The sequence below is a fragment of the Kogia breviceps genome, chromosome 3, assembly GCF_026419965.1.
Source record: "Kogia breviceps isolate mKogBre1 chromosome 3, mKogBre1 haplotype 1, whole genome shotgun sequence".
Taxonomy (NCBI): domain Eukaryota; kingdom Metazoa; phylum Chordata; class Mammalia; order Artiodactyla; family Physeteridae; genus Kogia; species Kogia breviceps.
This window is the reverse complement of record NC_081312.1, coordinates 46,180,163-46,202,229: the sequence shown is the minus strand read 5'-3', so window position 1 is coordinate 46,202,229 and position 22,067 is coordinate 46,180,163. Positions and strand designations below refer to the sequence as shown.

Here is a 22,067-nt window from a genome sequence, read left to right as displayed (position 1 = left end):
CTGAACTTTCAACTCTTTTATGAATGTTGACAGGCTCAAGATCTCCAATCCTACTTAGCCCCTCTAGCCCAATATAACCCTTGCATGTATCTTTGGTAGCCTTTCTCCATTTCCCAAACCAGCTATTTGAAATCATCACGACTTCTCTCAAGCTCCTCACCCCTGCCCTCACAGCTGACCTGGGAGTGTGGGTCCTTTCCTGTGCCATTATTATGTAAAGCATGGACACAGCATACTTGTCAGTTTTACTAGATTTCAGTTTGACACAAACTGTCTTTAGGTCACAAGTGAAGATTTAATGCAAACATTTAATATTTACTGAGCACTTTTTTCCTGTATAGCCTGTTGATAGTATAAAAAATGGAATCTTCTTAAATAAAAATTTCACTGTTTAATATCTAAATTAAATTCAGAACAAAATAGGAAAAATTAAAACCACAGCTATCCCTTCAAATTAAATTGGTTAAGATGAGATAGTGGTTAAATGAGATACATAACACTAAAAATGAAATGGTGACTTTTTCAATTTAGCTGATGTATTTTAAATAAATTTAGCATACAAGAGATCAAGAAATTTGGTAACACTGAGTTGGTGGACAAACAGGATATGGACAAATAGGAACTCTCATGTTGCTGGAGGTGTATAAAATAATACAACATCCATGCAGAACAATTTTGCAATATCTATCGAAATTACAGTTGTACATTAGCTTGAACCATACAGGAATCCATCTTACAGCTATAGGTATATAATATTCATATAAAGTTATTCACTGTACTACTACTTGTACTAGCAAAAGACCAGCAACTACCTTTTGTCCACCAGTAGAGAACTAAATAAATTATGGTATAGCCATTCGATGGAAGTAAAAAGATTAAAGAAACTCTTCATGTAGTAATAAGAAATCATCTGCAAAAGCTATTAAATGAAAAACATAAGGCACAGAACAATAAGTATACTACCATTTCTGTAAAACTAAAAAAAATAGATAAATCTAAGTGTACATGCATAGGATAATTCCAGAAGGCTATATAAGAAACTTGTGCAGTGGAGGGGAAACTGGGTGGATAGGGAAAAGATTTACTCTTCATCACACACCTTTTTCTGTCTTTTGACTGTGTTTCTCCCATGTAACTATACTAATGATTTAAAAACAAACAAATGAAAAAATGAACTAATTATAAAATACAGTGTCCCAGCAAAACGTATCCACAATTTAAAACATGCATGCAGTTTATCAAAGCATACTTTAATAAGTAATATAAATAGACATTAATCAATATTTGTGGCTTCCCTAAAGTTACAAGTGTTCAGAATGCCTACTACCTGTGCCAATGTATTATTTACATGAATGAATAATAGGGCCACATAATTTTGTATTGCTACTTCTGTATGCCTTTTATTGGAATACTACATCTTGAGAACACTAAATTTCTCTGTGTACTGACCTTTGGTTTTCAGTGTTTTGAGGACACATAGCTGGGGTTTCAGATGATGGATTTTTAGGATTTTCTTCTTTTACTTCCTCGGTCCTATTAGCTTGGGAAGTTCTTTTCTGGAAAAACGATGCTGCAGATGCCTGTAAAAACAAACAAACAAACAAACAAACAAACAAAAACCAAACACAATGAATGCCGCAACAAAATCTAGTATGATTTTATATGTTACAAGCAAATTTTGAAAAACGTGGAGAAATATTTATAATTTTTAGAATTCTTACACCAACATGTGAAGTCCCGAGAGGTCCTCTGTTGAAAATAAACATGTATAAGCACACACACAAAACCCAAAAAAACTGTACCTCAAATTTCATGTATTCTAGATGAATAAAATTATATGAAATGGAAAATACAAATGATAGGTCTATTTCACTGATGACAAATCTGATAAAATACCAAAACTGGGACAAAATCTGGGAGGAAAAATCAGAATACACAACAAGGAAAGATTAGGGCCAGGTACTAAACCAGCTGTCATTCAATAGGGACATGCATCAGAACCATTTGGAAAATGAAAAAAAAATACAGATAGATGCATGAGTCCCTGTCCTGGGTCTACATTTTTTTTTTTTTTTGCGGTATGCGGGCCTCTCACAGTTGTGGCCTCTCCCGTTGCGGAGCACAGGCTCCGGACGCGCAGGCTCAGCGGCCATGGCTCACGGGCCCAGCCGCTCCACGACATATGGGATCCTCCCGGACCGGGGCACGAACCCGTATCCCCTGCATCGGCAGGCGGACTCTCAACCACTGCGCCACCAGGGAAGCCCTACATATTTTTAAAAAGTGATTCTGATGCAAAACCAGAATGGCGAACCATTGCCCTCACTAGACAGTCACTTATAAACAGAGCCTCCTGTCTCATACCTGAAAGAGTGAACAAAACTAAAGTAAGACAAACAGACTATGAGTTGTGTACTGCAGATGGGGGCAAGTGAAATCATACCTGCTTAGACTTTGGTTTTGGAACCAGAGGCTTTATAACTGGAGACTTTTCATAATTTGTAGCTCGATTAAGTACAGTAGATTTCTTGGATGATTTGTTCATATTGTCTAAAATATTAGTTGAACGTACTGAATTTACTGAAATGGATGGCTCTTTGGAATTGCCTGATACCTAAAAAGCAAACTAATATTAGCATTTAATGTTTAAAGAAGAAAAAAAAATGCCAAGAGATTTATTTTTCCTTTAAATTTCTGTTAAGTTTGTATTGTAGTCTCACCTTCAGAACTGAATATATTTGGTATAATCCAAATTAAGACTGATGCGCATATTCCCAAATACCACATCCCCAAGTTTTGAAAACCTTCAAAACTGTAGGTTCTCAGAAGTAGAAAATGTAACTCTTGGTCCAAGCAGGAACTAGGTGCTGCTTTCATCCTTGTTTATTTTAAAATAATTACTTATTTAAATATTTTAAAATTTAATCTGTTGCAGTCTTTAATGCCTCTTAAGTCTGGGGAGGGTCATCTGGTAGTTTGGAAACTTCTCTGTATGGAAATGTACTTAAATAATAGAAAACATCACTGGAAAGAGTTTACCTTGAAGGGGTTTATTCGTCCTTGGTTGCTAGAGGTAACTGCACCTTTCATAAGAAAGAAACCCTCACTTAATAGTGGTAAAACTCAAAAGACTTATGACTTCTATAAGAATAATGGAATATTTTAATCTGTATTATATGAAAATAATGTACTTTGCAACTTTAAAACTATTAATAACTATATATGACCTCCTTCCTATTTCTAAGACAAAATAAAAGCTATTAGATGATGGGAACTATCCCAATTTGCCACTATGAAATAGACAGATACAATATGTAGACATCTATTCTTTTCTCTTGTTACCAGGGAAGAATGGTGCCTTATTTTAGCTAGTTAATAATCCCTCTACGAATGCTCTAGATCCCACCCACTCTTGCTTTTCAAGAAACTTGTGCTATCAGTGGCTACTCATGTCATCTTTGACTTTTCCTTCTTTATTGGCTCAAGTTTCCCAACTTAAAGAAACAAACAAAAACCAGACACGCTCTCTGCCACATCCCCTTCTCGCCCCCCACATAATTTTCTCTCACTCTCCTAAGCAACCAAATTTCTCAAGAGCTGTCTACACAGCTATTCCCATTTCCTCACTATTCATATGTTCCTCCATCCAATACATGGCTTCTAGCCCTACTACCCTGCAGAATCTGCTCTTGCTAAGAACTCAGTAAACCCTATGCAGCCAAAACTGGTGGATCTTTTCCAGCCATCACCTTGTTTGACCTCTCAACAGCACTCCACATAGCGGAGTGTTCCTTTCTTCTTGATACTATCTCCCCTTTGACTTCTGAGATACTGCATTCCCTGGCTTACCTCCTTCCTCATTTTCTTTTGATGGTTCGTCCTCCTCCTCCTCTCTAGGCCTAACCTCATTTTTCTCCTCACTTTGATCCTCCCCCAGTGCTCACTCACCCATACCATGGTTTAAACTGCTATACTTATGTCAACAATTTTCACTTCATATCTCCATCCCAGAGATACTACTTTCCTGAGCTCCTGACCCAAACAGCCAATAGTAATTCATCGTCCTCCTATCTAAGCCTACGTTTCCCTAGTGTTTCCTGACTCAGTAAATGGCACCATCATTCACTCAAGTACTCAAGCCAGAAACTTACAGTTATTCTTTACACCCTGAACTTCCATACTCTCTATATCATCTTCAGAAACATCTCTTCGATTCCTCCCATTCTTTCTACCAGCAATCACCACCACCCCAGTCTATTCAATCTCACTTAGGACTACCTCAGAAGTCTCCTTATATGCAGTCCTCCTCTTCAGTGTGCCATACTCTGCCCCTGATTAAAACCTACAATAGCCTCCCAGCAACCTCAGAATAAAGATCAAAGTCCTACCATGGCCTACATGGATCTGCACAGTTTGGCTCCTACTCAGTGCTCCAAAACCATTCAGCATCATTTTCTCTTTGCTCTTTGTGCTCTTCAAGCCTCTCTTACAGGCTTCACACATGCTGTTCCTTAAGCCCACATGCTTTTCTTCTGCTTCTGCTCCCACCCACCTTTGCCTGGCTGACTCATTCATCCTTTAGATCTCTGCTTTAAACATTCCATGTGGTGGCTTCCCTGGTGGTGCCGTGGTTAAGAATCTGCCTGCCAATGCAGGGGACACGGGTTCAAGCCCTGGTCCAGGAAGATCCTGCATGCCGCGGAGCAACTAAGCCTGTGCACCATAACTACTGAGACTGCTCTCTAGAGCCCACGAGCCACAACTACTGAAGCCCATGCGCCACAACTACTGAAGCCCGTGTGCCTAGAGCCTGTGCTCTGCAACAAGAGAAGCCACTGCAATAAGAAGCCCGCGCACCGCAACAAAGAGCAGCCCCCACTCGCCGCAACTAGAGAAAGCCCACGCACTGCAATGAAGACCCAATGCAGCCAAAAATAAATTTAAAAAATAAAATAAATAAACATTCCGTAAGGCCTTCCTTGGGGTCCCAAACCATCCCCCACCACTGACTAGATTACAGCCACCTGTTATATGCTCTTTTAATAATCTGTACACATGTAAAAGTATATTAAAATCAAACTTATATATTACTTTTAAAAGCCAGCTGGTACTATAAGGTTTATCCAGGGATCAAACATGCATGTCTACTTGACCACTGTAGCCCCCCACCCCAGGCAAATACTAAATACAAAATAGGCATTTAATAAGTATTTATTAAATGACCACTGTTTCAACCATTTCTGATTAAAAACAACAACAAAACAGGCCCTGAAGAGTAAGGTGTATTTGAGTAGATGTCTCTGAAGAGTAAGGTGTATTTGAGTAGATGTATCACTGGAAAGACTACTTCAAAATTTTCTCGATATTACAAAATCAAAATTTTCTTACCTGACTTAATAGCTGGCATATCAGAGGAATTTACACTTTTGAAAAATGGGTTTTCTCCTATAGAATAATTAAGATAAAACAATACAAAGTAAATGCAGAGATAAAGTCATCTTCTGTAATCAACAATCAGACAGGAAAGATGTCTTGAAAAAGTATGGGTATTCAATTTCCCTCAGCCAACTAAAAGGGGAGCAGTCACGCACATGACACATCTCATCTTTAAACTGCCTTAAAAATGTTTTCTTACCATGTTTATGTATTTCTGGTTTTTCTTCTATATCATCAGCTTCTCCAGTATCCTCTGAATCTTCTTCAACTTGATTTCTGAGCCTTGGCTGACTCCACTCTGTAGGAGTATTACTGTAACTAAAAGACAATGATATTATTCAATAAAGGGCTATAAAAAGACCAAGTCAATATTCAGGATGGTAAAACTCAAACATTTCTTACCCAGCATTCAACTTTTTTCTGAAATCCTCTTCTTCTTCTTCCTCTTCTTCAGCTTGGGTGGCTGCCGATTCTGCTGCTTTCTCTACAGCCAGTTCACTAAGTCTCTGGGCCAATAATAATCTCCGAGAACGAGAAGCATATTTAATGGCTAAATTCACAGCATTTTGAGTCATTAGATCAGCAAGTTCCACACAACGAAATTCCCGCTCCAGTTTACAAGAAAGCTAAAGGAAAAAAGGGGGGGAAAAGTCAAATTATGTTGAGTAAAACTTTTTAAAAATAAAAGAATGATACTACTAGTAGAACTAAGAAAAGTTTTCTAGATATTGTATCCCTGATTCTAAGAGGTACATTTTACACATTTTAACATCTCTCTCTGAAGTTGAGAAGCATCTTACAATTGATGGTGAGTCAGTTTAATTGGCAGCATTTCTTTCTGTCTTAGTGACTTAAATAAGTAAAATAATGGTGCATTTTACAATCAACAATGAAATATGACATATCATTTCAAGTTATTGATCGCAAGGAGAGTAAGAGACTTATTTAAAAATTCAAAAATGGTTCTCCTGAATTTGTTTTCCTGCCCATTCCACCACCTGCACTCACAAAACAGGGTAGCAAATTGAAAGAAAGAATAAATTGTAAATGATTTGTTATTACTTTGCCTAGAATTGGCACACAAATGCTACTAAGTGAATGTGGGTGGGCAAATAGATTTATCCATTAGCTTTTTAAGTATGATTGCCTATGATCTCTAACTACCAGAGACAGTTATACAACTTCCAAATTAGCAAACAACCTCCTTTTTCTTGCTCTATTTTTGATACTTACAATATAAAATGAAAAACATTCATTTATTATGACTTTTTCTTTTGGTATGAATTTTGACGACTCAAAGTAAGGCAACTGAAGTACAATGTGAGGAAAACTAATACTTCGAAGACTACTAAAGGTCTCATAATTCACAGAAGTATTACTTTGTTACTTAGACATGTCAAGTCTGATTCATCAGCACAGACGCTTTAGATATTTACCTGCATGTCCTTCTCAAGTTTTCCAGAATCACTTATCTGTAAGCAGTACTTCTCAATCAGGGTGGTACTCTGCCTCAGAGGGCATTTGGAAATGAAAGTAGTATGGTTTTCCCAGTAATTAGGTGGAACTATGGGCATTTGCCTGGGGGCAGGGAATGCTAAAGAACTAACAGGGTTCTACTAGCACCCTGCTGAGGAACACTGCACTCCAGTGGAAAAGCTCCTCTAAGACTAAATGGTAAATAAATCAAACATGTTTCCTTACATATGTTGTAGGAAATAAAATGTTTACTAGTTCATGTTGGTGTACAAATGGGACTTTGTGAATGGAACAAAACTTACTCTATAGTAAACTAATTAAATTTCTTTAATACTAAATGCAAGGCAGTGTTGCATAGAGGTGACAGCAGTGAATATCACCTTTTGGAGACAAGTTACAATAAGCTCTGTGGTCTCAGATATCACTTTTTCCTCAGCAGTTTTTTTCTTCAACTTTAAAATGGAAAGTCTGGGCCATTTACTCTCTTAGGAAATACTGAGGTGCACTACGTATCAGACACTACATCAGTGCCTGGCATACAGTAGTGAACAGGACATGGTCACTGCCCTCAAGGTGTTTACAGTCTAGTACAAGAAGAGCACAGAAGAAATTACATTATACTCCTCCTTATAAGCCAACCTGGAATGAGGACACAAAGTTATGAATATTATGTTTCAAAAAGTCTTTTATCTCTAAAGATAAATGTACTTAAATATTCAGGGGACCAAACCTGGTCACTGGCTACAGACAAACTTTTACCTAAGAGGATAACAAAAGGCAAGGCATATCTAAAAGCCTGATCAAAGTTCTTAAGACTGCTTAGCCTGCAGACCTAAAAGTCTACACTCAAACTTTATTTGCTGCACATGATAAGAGCAGGAGCTAGAGCCAGTCCTCAAACTTTAAGCATCTGAATCACCTACAGGGCCTATTAAAACAGAGACCAGTCGGCAAAAACAAAAAAGGGAGGTAGCACCGGAAGAGTTTATTTCTTCCTATGATATTAGATACAAGGCAATGTCTTAAATATTTTATCTGCAATGTGAACTGGGAAACAGAACTTTTAAGGAAGAAGAACACCACCAGATACAACTTAGGAATTCTAGGTTGTGGAACCTGGTGCTAATTCATATACCATTAAGAAATTCAACCTAGAGAAAAAAAATTAACTTTTCTTCCCCACTATACTTATTTTACTCACCGCAAGCATTTTCATTAAAAGTTCCTGTTGTTCTTTTATTGCTTGATTTTTTGTGCTCTCTTCATATTCATAACCATTTTTAGCTAAATAATCAAGGTGGTTGTGAAACATAACTGAACGCCAGTACTGTTCCTGTAAAAGTGGAAAAACTGCTTAGAGCCAACTATCAGCTGAATACCATGTGTTTAACCAAGTGTTAAACATTTATCATACAATACCAGTTTCTGAATAAAATATTTTCTGAAATATTCCTTTCTACAGCTTATTTTACAATTCTAATGTGATATGATGGCTTGACTTTATCTTCTATCCTTAAAAAAAAAAAAGGGAAATACAGTGACCCTTGAACAATGCAGCAGGTAGAGGTGCCTACTCTTTGTGTAGTTGAAAATCTGCATATAACTTATAGTCAGCCCTCCATATATATGCGGTTTCTCCATATGTGAGGTTCGGCATCCTCAGATTCAACCAATCTTGCATGGTGCTGTACTGTAGTATTTACTACTGAAAGAAACCCATGTATATATGGACCCACACAGTTCAAATCCATGTTCTTCAAGGGTCAACTGTATATAGCATTTTAAAGTTTCCTAGCTATCATAGCTGATGCTCAGAGAACTTGGTAAACTAGATTTTTATAAGGTGATTTGTCTCTTGTTTAGAATACCTAACTGTAAGATATGGAATGACTTTTGATGATGCAGGGCTAGGAGTAAGGTGAGGCAAGCCTGGTGCCTAAGGGTACAAATTCATGGAGGCACGTCCTCTTAGGCACTTGTCCAAGCCCGAGAGTGAGCGCCTTACCCTAGTGAGGCCCTGACAGTCACACCCATTTACCTCTTAGACAAAGTCCCTGGAAGCAGCCCTCCTCCCTCACAGCTACTGCTATTTCTTTAATTATAAAGTAATGAATACTCAACACTGGTCATCAGAATAATTTTAAATGTCTGTGTCACAGGCAGGGTATTATCAAACTCAGAGTGTCAAGGTAAGATTTGTGCATACCTCCATTTGTCCTTTCTCTGTGGCAGTCTGACAGTAAGGAAGCTTAAAGGATAATACAGCTACAGCAGGGCGTGGAAGGGTGGGAGGAAATCGAGAACCTTTGCAAGGAATACACCTGTCAGGAAAGAAACAGTCTCACCATAAAAACTTTCCAAAATATCATAAAAACTGCTACATTATAAATTTTCCAAAAGTTAGTAACTTGGAATAATATTATTCCAATAGCTGGCTTAATAATATACAAAAGATTCCTCTTTTTAAAAAGTACTTTAGGCCTGATTAAGTATCAAAATTATCCCTCCACTTACTTCAAGAACTTCAAAAATCCCCTCACATCAGCTTTATTAAATTAACGATCACTAAAAGTGAAATCAGCTCTTTTCAGATTTTCCTTAGCAAAATGCCCACTTCCAAAATACAGAAATTGTGCCATAAACACTTGTCATGGGATCCATGTTATAAAACAGATCACCCTAAGATAAAATGCTGATAAAGCATATTCACTTTCATTCATCAGTTTGGAAATACTTGGTACTGTTGGTAGAAAGTGTCATATAAGACAAAAAGAGGGTGAAATGTCCAATAAGTGTTTATTATTAGATATTGGTGAGAGTGAAGCAGAAAATCCATTATCATTATAAAAAGGTTATACTGTATATCTGCTCTGCTAAATGAAGGGTTATCTGCTCTGCTAAATGAAGGGTTGCCTTATGTGGTAATAGTTCAGTTGTCAAGGACTTTTCTGACTAGAATATGTAAGGCACTCATATATGCCCACCAGGATGAGTACTAATGCAATTTATGAATTAAAAAGTATCCATTCATCAGAGTGATTTATATATGCAGAATACTTTTAATGTATGTACTCCAAATTATTTATAAGAAAAACATAATTGCACACTCTAAGTACTACAGACGAATTTTCTAATTTTCATAAAGCCATTTAAAAAACATAGAACCTTGTTCAATGCTTACTAACAGCCATCCGGTAATACAGCCTTTTAATCAGGGCTTTAAGTTATGACTTTCTTGAAGGAAAATACTAAGTAGAAATTAGGCCCTTAGGGCTTCCCTAGTGGCGCAGTGGTTGAGAGTCTGCCTGCCGATGCAGGGGACACGGGTTCGGCCCCGGTCCGGGAAGATCCCACATGCCGCGGAGCGGCTGGGCCCGTGAGCCATGGCCGCTGAGCCTGCGGAGCCTGTGCTCCGCATCAGGAGAGGCCACAACAGTGAGAGGCCCGCGTACCGCAAAAAAAAAAAAAAAAAAAAAAAGAAAAAAAAGAAAAAAGAAATTAGGCCCTTAGGTTTAAAATTTTTCATAAATATCTTCTAATATTATCAAATGTCCATTAGAATAGTTAAAAAATAAATAAGTGGCATTACCCAGGAATATTACATAGGCTCCCTTTCTATAAGATTTAAATACTCCCTTTCCTTCTTTTTTGTGACAATATAATAAAAACAAACATGTTTTTAGAGTTCCAATATTTTTTAACATAAATCTTCATTTATTTCTACTTCCTCCCCTTTTATGATTTCACATAAATCAGTGGTTTTCACCACAAAGTATGAGGTGGCAATGTGAATACTCAGCGTTTGAAAAACCTCTTGTAGCAATTCTGTTATGCACCTATTCACAAAACCATTTTAGTCATGCAAAACGGAAGACAGAACACGTGCATTCAGAAAGGACGAGTGCAATTATGTATGCATAAATGTACATTAACAAAACTAGGAGGAACATTGGGAGTAATCTTAATTGCCTTAACATTCTTTTTTCTATAAAGTGACTTAGACTCTCCTGTTTAAAAACATTTTACAACTCTAATACTTTATTTAGTCATAGTAAGCGATTATCATAAAGAAAAATTGATAAGGATTTTACTAATAGCTTTTTAAAAGCCACATTTACATCAAAGCAGAGCACCAATTCACATTTCTTATCCTTTTCTAAGCTTTGAAGACTTGAAGTAAAAAGACCTTTTCTCTGTTAGGTATCTCCTTCATGGAAGAAGAGGAAAAAACAAACTCATTTGACTGCTAATTTGATGGGTTTTGCCTACAATGAATGAGTTTCCTGGAAACTGTGGCTAAACCATTTGGAGGATAAAATGTGAAAAAATAAACCACAGTTTACTAAGAAGACAAAATTACTTCAATTCCTTTCCAAACAAATCACAAAATTTGTTCTCTTATATTAAAGAGTTGAAAAATATCAAACTGGAGAGAACTGGGGCCAATGTCCAGACTAAGTTTCTAAGAGTTAGTGAGTTTTGCTTGTCTTCTGTGTTGCATGGGACTCTTTTCAGTGTTCGAGGGGATTTAACTCTTTTACAGCACTGACTCAGGAGTAGATTATGATATTACCAGCCAACTCTTCCAGGCTGCTGGCCCAATTTATCTTCATGTAGCATAGGACATGTAGTCAGTACTTTTAGCAAATGCTTGTTAAATGAACATAACTTGCAAAAAAAAGTGTTTTCAAATGCATTATGTAACTCTTAAGAGTTTTTAAAAACCAAAGAGAATGCCTGATATGAAGTGCCTGCATAAAATGTCATTAAATAAATATGTTCTAATATCAAAAAATAAAGCAGAATAAAGTAAAAAACAAAACTAAACTAAACTAAAGAGAAAAGGAACATTGATGTTTGTAGAAAGCAAATTAGACTGTGGCACAAAAATTAGTAAACTCTCAGTTATGTATTAACCAGTGGTGACAATTTTAAAAATCTTCAGAGGAAACCATAAAGACAATTTCTGCTAACCTGAAGTTCATTTCAAACAGAGGTAGGAAATCAGATATGCTACACATCAGTAACTAAAGGCAGGTGTTTTGTACTGACTCAAATGAATTTTTTAAAAATTATTTTTAACAAAATATATTTCCTCACCAAAAAGAAAGCATAAATACTGCTGGATCTGGGTTAGAAAATGTATTTTAAATGGAAAGATTATAGAAACAGATAATCATTAACCATGAAATACAAGGCTAAATGCCTTAAAATAGTGACGGTAAGAAAACTACTGCTGTTATTAACAACTGACATTCAATGAACACTCACTAAGGGCCAGGCACTGTTCTAAGTACTCCTACATCACTTCATCTTCACAGTAGTTCTGTGAGATGGGTACTAGCTTCATCCTGGTTTTAGAAATGAAGAAACAGAGGCACAGAGAGTCTAAATGTCATGGCCAGGGCTACACAGAGCATTTCAGTCAGGATACTGCAGCAGGCTCCAGCACTGGACCATTATGAAATGCTGCCTTTCCAGAGGAGCAAGTGGTTTGCTATCTTTACCACGAACACTGAGAGCAAACGGAAGCGTTAGAGATTTAAATAACATAAGAATGAATTTCTTGGGCTTCCCTGGTGGCGCAGTGGTTGAGAGTCCGCCTGCTGATGCAGGGGACATGGGTTCGTGCCCCGGTGCGGGAATATCCCACATGCCGTGGCGGAGCGGCTGGGCCCGTGAGCCATAGCCGCTGAGCTTGTGTGTCCGGAGCCTGTGCTCCGCAATGGGAGAGGCCACAGCAGTGAGAGGTCCGCGAACCGCAAAAAAAAAAAAAAAAAAAAAAAAAAAAAAAAAAGAATGAATTTCTTGATAGCAAGGATAATTAAGTCTCATTAAACACAGCAGCAGGCTACTAAAGATGGTTGTACAGTTTTCTTCCCTGGGCTTTCACGGACCTCTCTATCAACAGGAAGGAAATTAATCATCCTCTACATGTGTCTAAATGTAAGGAAAGCTGGTATGAGAAGCACCGTAGGCCATACTGAGAAATGTAGCTTCCAATCTTTGAAAAACATTCTTATTCAAGTTGATTCTTCCATAATAAAGCCAGGAAAAAATGAAATACATTCTGATCAATTTATCACAGTATATACAAGTACATATATTGTTCAGCATTATCTTCTCAGTGTTTCAAATGTTAGCTGTATGAGATTCCCCTCAGTAATTCAATTATTCCCCTAGACTAAGCCAGTCGTTAAGGGATAAGTTTATTCTTTCAATCTATTTATCAACTCAACATCCACTGTTCCTGTATTTCAACAGAGAAAATACAGGAACTTTTTTGCTACTAACTAGTTGTGTGATCCCAGGTTACTTAATCTTTTTGGGCCTCAGTTTTCTCACCTGTAAAAATTGGGGAAAAGGACCAGGAGTAAAGGCAGAGCACAGGAACTAGACCAAAAGAAACTGGTGGTTCTCATTTTTTTATCTCTATAGGGCTGCTGAGCTATTGCAAAGTGACCATGCATTCACATAGGCACCATGAACTGTCTGTAGAATGAATAAAAGAATTTCCACTTTATGTACTAGAATTTTTACATGCATGTACACGATGTAACTTATAATACAAATTTATGTTCAAATATAATCTTTAGGTCTATAGAAACTTCCTGCTATTATGGATTTTCTCTATCAACGGATACTGTACAAGCTGCTATCATTTGTAGGTCATGAAATGCTTTAACATTGAAAAGGACTCTTATGCTTAAAAATGTCAGGAGCCACTGGCCTAGACAATTTCTAAAATCCTTCCAAGTCTAAAAACTGTAATTTAGAGTCCATTATTTTTTTTATCCCCTGTTGAAAAATTTTTTTAATTCATTTATTTTTGGCTGTGTTGGGTCTTTGTTACTGCACGCGGGCTTCCTCTAGTTGTGGCAAGTGGGGGCTATTCTTTGTTGTGGTGCATGGGCTTCCCATTGCGGTGGCTTCTCCTGCTGCGGAGCATGGGCTCTAGGCGTGCAGACTTCAATAGTCGTGGCTCAAGGGCTTCAGAGCGCAGGCTCAGTAGGTGTGGCACATGGGCTTAGTTGCTCCGTGGCATGTGGGATCTTCCCGGACCAGGGCTTGAACCCATGTCCCCTGCACTGGCAGGCAGATTCTTAACCACTGAACCACCAGGGAAGCCCTCCCATGTTGAATTTAAGTTAAATGTTACCAGCTGTAATTATCATGTCTTTTAATGAGAGTTAAAACTCTTCACAGATCTTAACTATAAAGCAAGTAAGAAAAAAAAGCCAGCTGTACAAATTATTAGGGGGTGTAAAAATTGAACTTGATAAAATAGTTTTAATATTAAATAAAAAACCAAAATTATTTATTGCAAATGAATAACTTCATATACTTCCTTAAGATAATGATATTAACAAACAAAATGATTATCTTACTTGAATAAACATTCGATGGAACAGTAAAAATCCTTCTAGGTTCAAAACAAAATCTCTGATTAAGATAAAATATGAATTCTTTCATTCAAGTTACTAAAAAACTTGATTCCTGGAAACAGACATGTGAAAAACTCCCTGAGAACAACCTACACTCTAAGAACTGTTAGAAACAGTTAACTAGGGACTTCCCCGGTGGCGCAGCGGTTAAGAATCTGCCTGCCAATGCAGGGGACACGGGTTCGAGCCCTGGTCCAGGAAGATCCCACATGCTACAGAGCAACTAAGCCCGTGTACCACAACTGCTGAGCCTGTGCTCTAGAGCCCGCAAGCCACAACTTCTGAAGCCCGAGTGCCTAGAGCCCATGCTCCGTAACAAGAGAAGCCACCACAATGAGAAGCCCGTGCACTGCAATGAAGAGTAGCCCCCGCTTGCCCCAACTAGAGAAAGCCCATGTGCAGCAACAGAGACCCAACACAGCCAAAACTTAATTAATTAGAATTTTTTAAAAGTTTAATAAATTCCTTCTGATACTAAATATGTCAATAATGGACTATCTGGAGACTTTGAAAACATACTACATACAGAAATAATAACCAGCAATTCCTCTGATTTTCTACTAAGTTCAATTTCACATTCTTTAAGAAGACTATGTCTTCTCAAACATCCATACTGCCAACCAATGCCTTCAAAAATACCCTCTATCTTGCTTCAAAATCTGCCACCAAAACAGAAGGCATCAGACAAGAATTCCTGTCACCTTTCATCCACTAAATCTATCTGCATTTGCACCTATCTTCTTCCCTCTCATTACACCTGATAAAATATCTTTAAAATAATCGTGTATATACACCACATCTTCTTTATCCATTCAGCAGTCAATGGACACTTAGGTTGCTTCCATAACTTGACAACTGTAAATAATGCTGCTATGAACACTGGGATGCATGAATCTTCTCCACTTAGTGTTTTTGGTTTTCTTCAGATATTTACCCAGCAGTGGAATTTCTGGGTCATTTCTGGGTTTATTTTTAGCTTTTCAAGAAACTTCCATACTGTTCTTCACAGTTGCTGTACCAATTTACATTCCCACCAACAGTATATGTGGGTTCCCTTTTCTCCACACCCTTGCCAACATTTATTATATGTGTTCTTTTCCATGGATTATACTTCAAATAGCAAGTACTAGTTTTTCAGCAGGATAAATCCTAAAGACAGATTCACTGGGTCAAAGGGCATATGCATTTCTAATTCTGATAGTTCTTGACAAATTGCCTTCCACAGGGATTGTGACCAAATTACACTGCCGTCAGCAATACATAACGTGGTTATTTCCCCACATCCTCACCAGCTAAGAGTGTTATCAAATTTTCAGATTTTTCTACTTTAATAGGTACAAAGAGAAATCTCTTTTTAGTTCTGATTTGTGTTTAATCTTACTTCACGTGACATCAATCATCTTTTCATATATTTGAAAGCCATTTTAATTTCCCTTTCTGATTACTGCTTCTCGAAATAGTCTCCACTTAAAGTTTCTATGACATGACCCTCTTCAGGCGATTTTTCTCTTAATTGCTTAGCTAATCTTCCTTTTTCTCATTCAAAAGCTTCTACTCCAATAACTGACGTCTAAATGCTCGAATTTCTTTGGGGTTGGACTGATACCTTTTGTCTCTTTCTTCTCATTTATTACTATAACTTTATATACCTTCTATAATCTGATGATTCCCAAATGTATATAACCAGCCAAAATTTCTGAGTTTGAATCATATATTCCAATACCTTTCATTTTTTCTTTTTAAAGTTAAGCATTTTCTCTTTCTTTTTAAAAAAATTTATTTATTTATTTTTGGCCGTTTGGGGCCTTCGTTGCTGCGAGCAGGCTTTTCTCTGGTTGCAGTGAGCAGGGGCTACTCTTCATTGTGGTGCGCAGGCTTCTCATTGCGGAGGCTTCTCTTGTTGCGTGGGCTTCAGTAGTTGTGGCATGCAGGCTCAATAGTTGTAGCTGGCGGGCTCTAGAGTGCAGGCTCAGTAGTTGTGGCGCATGGGCTTAGTTGCTCTGTGGCATGTGGGATCTTCCCAGATCAGGGCCCAAACCCATGTCTCCTGCATTGGCAGGAGGATTCTTAACCACTGCGTCACCAGGGAAGCCCCCAATACCTTCTTGATATCTTCCTTTGGATATTGTGCAAGCTTAACACACCCAAGAGAGTATTCATTTTTATCTTCCTTATTTCTATAAATGGTACAACTATTTATCTAGTAGCTTTAACTAGAAATGTAGGTGTCATTGATTCTTCTCTCATTCCCAACCCCCAAACTACCAGCAAATCCTGTTTCTATCTTGAATCTGCTTCTCTTCATTTCCACTGCCCCACACTAGTTCCAGTCTACTCTGAATGATAGAGTAAGTCCTAATCCTTGTGACAACTAAAAATAATACCCCACATTTCCAAACAGCCCCAGAAGAGTGGAAAAACCCTGGTTGAAAAATTGGTCTCCCTGCTTCCAGTCCTACCGTTGCCAATCCATTTACCACATATATTTTTCTTTTTATAGTATAAATCAGATTATATCATTCCCCTGGATAAAACCCTTGAATGACTTCTTGTTATACTTCAAAGAAAATCCAAACTTCTCTATCATGGCCTATAATGCAGCCTATGTCTAACTTACTGTTACCAACTTGGATTTATGTTCCCTGCTACCCCTTGCTTCTTTGTACTCCAGCCATGTTTTCATCCTTTTAATTCCTCAAACACACCAAGTTCCTTCTGACCTCACAGCCTTTGTACATGCCGTTTACTCTTCATGGATTGCTTTTCAATCCATTCTTCCATAACAGACCCACTTGGCCTCCAGGTCTCATTCTAAATACTACCTCCATTAAGAGTCTTCTATGACTGGGACTTCCCTGGTGGTGCAGTGGTTAAGAATCCGCCTGCCAATGCAGGGAACATGGGTTCGAGCCCTGGTCCAGGAAGATCTCACATGCTACGGAGCAACTAAGCCCGTGCGCTACAACTACTGAGCCTGCGCTCTAGAGCCCGCGAACCACAACTACTGAGCCATGTGCCACAACTACTGAGCCTGCAAGTCTAGAGCATATGCACCACAATGAAGTATAGCCCCCACTTACTACAACTAGAGAAAGCTCGTGTGCAGCAATGAAGACTCAATGCAGCCAAAAATAACTAAATAAATAAATTTATTTTTTAAAAAAAAACAAATCTTCTATGACCATACTATCTAGAAAATGCTCTTCTGTTATTCTTCATCATGGGTGTGCTCAGATTAATGGGTAGTATTTATTCTAAGTAGTAATTAATATTTAGTTGTTTCTGTTATCTGTCTCCCCAATCAGACTATAAGCTCCATGAAAGCAGAGACTTCTTTGATCACCAAGTATCTGTATGTCACTGACAGTCTTTTAGACCAAGAAGATATCTGGTGTCAAAAAAGAGGTAAATACTCAACACAATACTGAATAGAGACTATATGTACTGAGAATTCTACACTTGCAGTAAACTACTAAATTTCTACTAGCCCACTCCCCTATAACAATAATTAAGCTAAAAATCTCAAAAAGCAACTCAATTATATATTCAATTCTAAATCAAAGTTTAAAATGAAAGGCTATAATAAAAGATGAAATGTGCTGTTTATCCAAAACCCCCCTCCCTATCTGGCTGAAATAATGCTAGTCACACTAATAAACTTGTTTTCTTTTCTTTTTTTTAGGCCATGCAGCTCGGCTTGCGGGATCTTAGTTCTCTGACCAGGGATTAAAACCATGCCCCCTGCAGTGGAAGCGCAGAGTCCTAACCACTGGACCTCCAGAGAATTCCCTCAGTTTCTATTTTGCTCAATAGGTTCCAAGTCAAGCAACTGGTTGAAAACTTCAAAGTGAATGTAAATTCACTTTGTAATTCCTAATTTAATGAATATGGAAAGCAAGTAAATGAGCTAAGGTTAAAGATTTTTTAAAATGCCTTTAAACATAAGCATAATAAAGAATTTCAAAGTACTTTTTAAAAAGAGTCAACTAAGCATTTTCTAATAGCCCACCTCAGTTGCTGGGGATTTTCATGGATACCAACCACCCAGTAGTGATCAGATTTTCCTTTGCAGTGTTCTCTTATGTTACATACAGGAGTCCATGTATGACCAAGTCCTCTGTTAAGCATTCGAACAATGCCTTCTGAATCCACATAAAATGGGGTACCTATATACCAACAGAAAAACAAATCACCTGGAAACATAGCTATGTATTTGTTAAATAAATCCTTTTTCAAATACACACACCAATCAATCAACTTTCAATTCAAAAGCAAAACAAAAAACAAACAAAAACAAACAAAACCCTCCCCAAAACCCAAAAGGCAAATAATCCAAGATTATTTCCCATAAAATTTCACTAACCACATAGAGTAAGACCAACTGAATCAAAGGAAAAATATTGCATCTGATGTGACCAAAAACAAGAGGGAAAAAAACCCCAATCAATTCAGTGAAAACTATGCCACCTGCTAGAATACAGCAGTTTTTTAAAGCCAATTTCAGTAAAGAAGTTAAAATTGAATCTGAAATTTCCTTGGTCAAGAGAGACTTGGAAAAATGAGAACCTAATACAAGGTGATGATGTAGAGAAATCTGTCTTTAGTACTCTTCTTCCTCCCCCCTCTCTTGGCCTTGTCACTGTTCTGTTCCCCAACAGTTCTCCACTGTTCTGCTCCTAGACTTACCTAGGTGGAGATAGGAAACAAGTAAGCATCCCTGTTTCCCACCTACTCTGCTCTCATTTCAGGAAGTACATGTCCCTAATTATCCTTTTTTTATCTGTGACTTCACACCCCTCTTACTCTGCAAACAGCAGTTTCCTCAGGGTCTAGATCTGATAGGTAACTGGGAGAAAAAAATAAAGCTATATGAATGGAAGTTATTAATGGTCACATTATTAAAGCATAAATGACTAATAATATCCCAATAGAAAACACATCCAGAAATGGTTGGGTTTTTTTAAAGACAAACTGGAGTTTCCAATGATGTAATTAAAAGGGCATGAATCTCCAATAACAGAAATATTTAAGCCAGAAGACAGGGTTAACAAGTGCCTTAAAATAAGGTACTCCTCAGTGTCCTTCAAATCATGTCATAACCCACTATTGAGTCTACAACAGCACACTGTTCAATAGAAATATCATATGGGCCACAAATGTAATTTTTAATTTCCTCCTGCCACATGACAAAAGGGGAAAAAAAAGTGAAGTTAATTTTAATAATATATTTTATTAAATCCAATATATCCAAAATATTATCATTTTAACATGTAATCAATGTAAAAGAATTATTGAAATTTTTTACACTTTTATTTCATACTAAGCCTTCAAAATCTGGAGAGTATTTTATACTTATAGCACATCTCAACTCAAATTAGCCACTTTTCAAGTGCTCTATATATAGCCACATGTGGTTAGTGGTTACTATAGTGGAAATCAGTGGAAAATTCCTGATTTTCACGTAGAATCTGCTAAAAAAGCCAAAACTTGAACACTGATTTGTATCTCCTTTTTGCTAGCTAATAAACTTTCAGAAAAATTTATTTCCCTCTTTGTAAGTTTTCTAATCAGAATTCTGATGAAGAAGAGATCTTGTACATAAAACAGTGGCTACCTCACCTGGAAATTCCAGTTTCCAGTTCTGCCAATATATTAAAATAAATAAGTTTAAACATAAAATATAGACAACTTATCTTTAAGCAAATTAATTAGGAATAAATAATGCAGCAATTTTCTTCTTGAAAAATGACTTTAATATAAATGAATTTATCTTGCCTTCAGCTGAAAAGCCAACCCATACAAGGTAGGATTTCCTTGTAAGAGGAAGAGGATCACCATGTAAAATTTGTTTTTTCTTTTTCCCCAGCTCTAGCAGTTGAACTCCAAGGCACTGATCCCCATCAAATCCTGTACCTAGTGAGAAAATGTAAATTTAAATCAGGTATCAAAGGTTATTTAGCTATGATGTAGTTTAAATTATTTTCTCTGAATTGAATTTTATTTTGTGATAAATTCCTAAATTAGCAGTACTTTTTATAGATAATCCACTTACTTGAGGCACCATTCAGGGATTAGAAGCAGAATAGTATGTTACATGGACTATTTATATAAAGTGTTTATAAGTGGTACTTCATTCACTCAAGAAGTATTTAAAGAGAGCTTACTTTGTACCCGGTACTGAGGCTACAATGGTAAACAAGACAAAGTCAGTGTTCTCATGAAACTCACATTCAGGCAAGAGAGGAAAAACTAATTTAAAAAGAAAGAAAATATTAAGTGTCATTATCAAAGATTAAAATACTAATGTGATACAGTGTCAGACTGAGTGGCTACTTTAGATTGGACAGACAAAAGTGGCCTTTTGAGAAAGTGAAATTTAAACTGAGATATGATTTGCAAGTTGGAGTCAGCCATCCAAACGATAGGGGGAGGAGCATTACAGTAGACAGGGAAAAGCTAATGAAAAGGGCCTAAGTTGGGAACAAGCTTGGTGAGTTTGACGAACACAAAGAAGCCAGTAGGGCCAGAACCAGTAACAAGAAAAAAAGTGGTAAGAGATGAGATTGAAGAGGCAGGCAAAGGTCAGATCATGTAGGACCTTGCCACCAGGGATAACAAGTTTGATTTTTATTCTAAAGTAATAGGAAGACATCAGAGGATTCTGAGCAGAAGAGGGAAGTGATTCGATTTATGTTTTTAAAAAAATCACCTAGGCTGCTATGTGGAGAATGGATTGTGGCAGGCAAGAATTGAAGCTGAAAAGCTAGTTAGGAGGTTATTCCAACAGTCCAAGAAATGATGTCTGGGTTGCACTGGGGTTTTAGTGAAGATAAAAAGAGACAGATGTGCAATGTGTTGTGTGAACTGACATGATAATGACTTTGCTGACAGAATGATGTGGGGACATGAGGGAAAGAAAGGATAACTCTTAACATTTCTGGCTTGAGTAGCTAGATTGATAGTATTGCCGTTTACTGAAATGGAAAAACTAAGAAGGAAGTTTGGAGGGAAAAAGAAAGCTCAGAGGCTTTATTGTGACCAAGTAAAGTATGAGATAAATATCAAAACTCTACATAGAGATTTCAAATCAGCAATTGGATATGTAAGTCTGGAGACACAAGGAGGGGGGAGGGCTGGTGATATTAATTTAGAAGTCATGAACATATAGATGTATTAAAGCCATGGGTGTTAATGAGATATCCCAAAGTAGTTTCTCAAACTGCATTTTTTGACCTGTGAGTCATGAAATCAATCCAGAGTTACAACCAGAATTTAAAGAAAAATGAAATCAAAGAGTAAATATTGTCCATGAGATTTTCATTCTAGTTATATCTGCAGGTATGTATAGAATAGCAACATAGAACATATTTCTCACTAGGGCTAAGCAGTCGAAAGACTAATAACTCTGACCTAGTGAAAGGAAGAGAAGGGGGCTGTGACTACGCCCTGGAGTACTCCAGCTAAGAGGGGGGAATAGGAATAGGAGCCAGCAAAGGAGTTGAAAGAGTTATCAGCTCCTAAGGAAAACAAATGGGAGAGTGACGTCACTGAAGCCAAGAGAAGAAAGTACTTCTGGTGGAATTATTTAAATAAATAAGCATAAAAAGATAATCGGTAACCTTAATAAAACCAGTCTTAGCACAGTGATGGGGACTGAAGGCAGAATATGAAGTGAGGAAAAGGAGGCAACAACTTTTTAAGTCACATTCA

General features: G+C 37.3%; 1 protein-coding gene across 2 annotated transcripts in view; it reads right to left on the bottom strand.

Moving 5' to 3' along the window:
• WDHD1 (WD repeat and HMG-box DNA binding protein 1) overlaps window positions 1-22,067 on the bottom strand; it is a 62,951-nt gene that overhangs the window by 3,605 nt on the left and 37,279 nt on the right. For both annotated transcript variants that reach the window (XM_059055701.2, XM_067028445.1), the window contains exons 15-24: window positions 20,133-20,270; window positions 18,367-18,523; window positions 9,119-9,233; window positions 8,114-8,245; window positions 5,839-6,062; window positions 5,636-5,754; window positions 5,389-5,445; window positions 3,040-3,083; window positions 2,444-2,614; window positions 1,450-1,580 (exon numbers count right to left, since the gene is read on the bottom strand). In XM_059055701.2, the coding sequence (XP_058911684.1) occupies window positions 1,450-1,580; window positions 2,444-2,614; window positions 3,040-3,083; window positions 5,389-5,445; window positions 5,636-5,754; window positions 5,839-6,062; window positions 8,114-8,245; window positions 9,119-9,233; window positions 18,367-18,523; window positions 20,133-20,270 (1,288 nt within the window). The remainder of the gene's footprint in view (window positions 1-1,449; window positions 1,581-2,443; window positions 2,615-3,039; window positions 3,084-5,388; window positions 5,446-5,635; window positions 5,755-5,838; window positions 6,063-8,113; window positions 8,246-9,118; window positions 9,234-18,366; window positions 18,524-20,132; window positions 20,271-22,067) is intronic.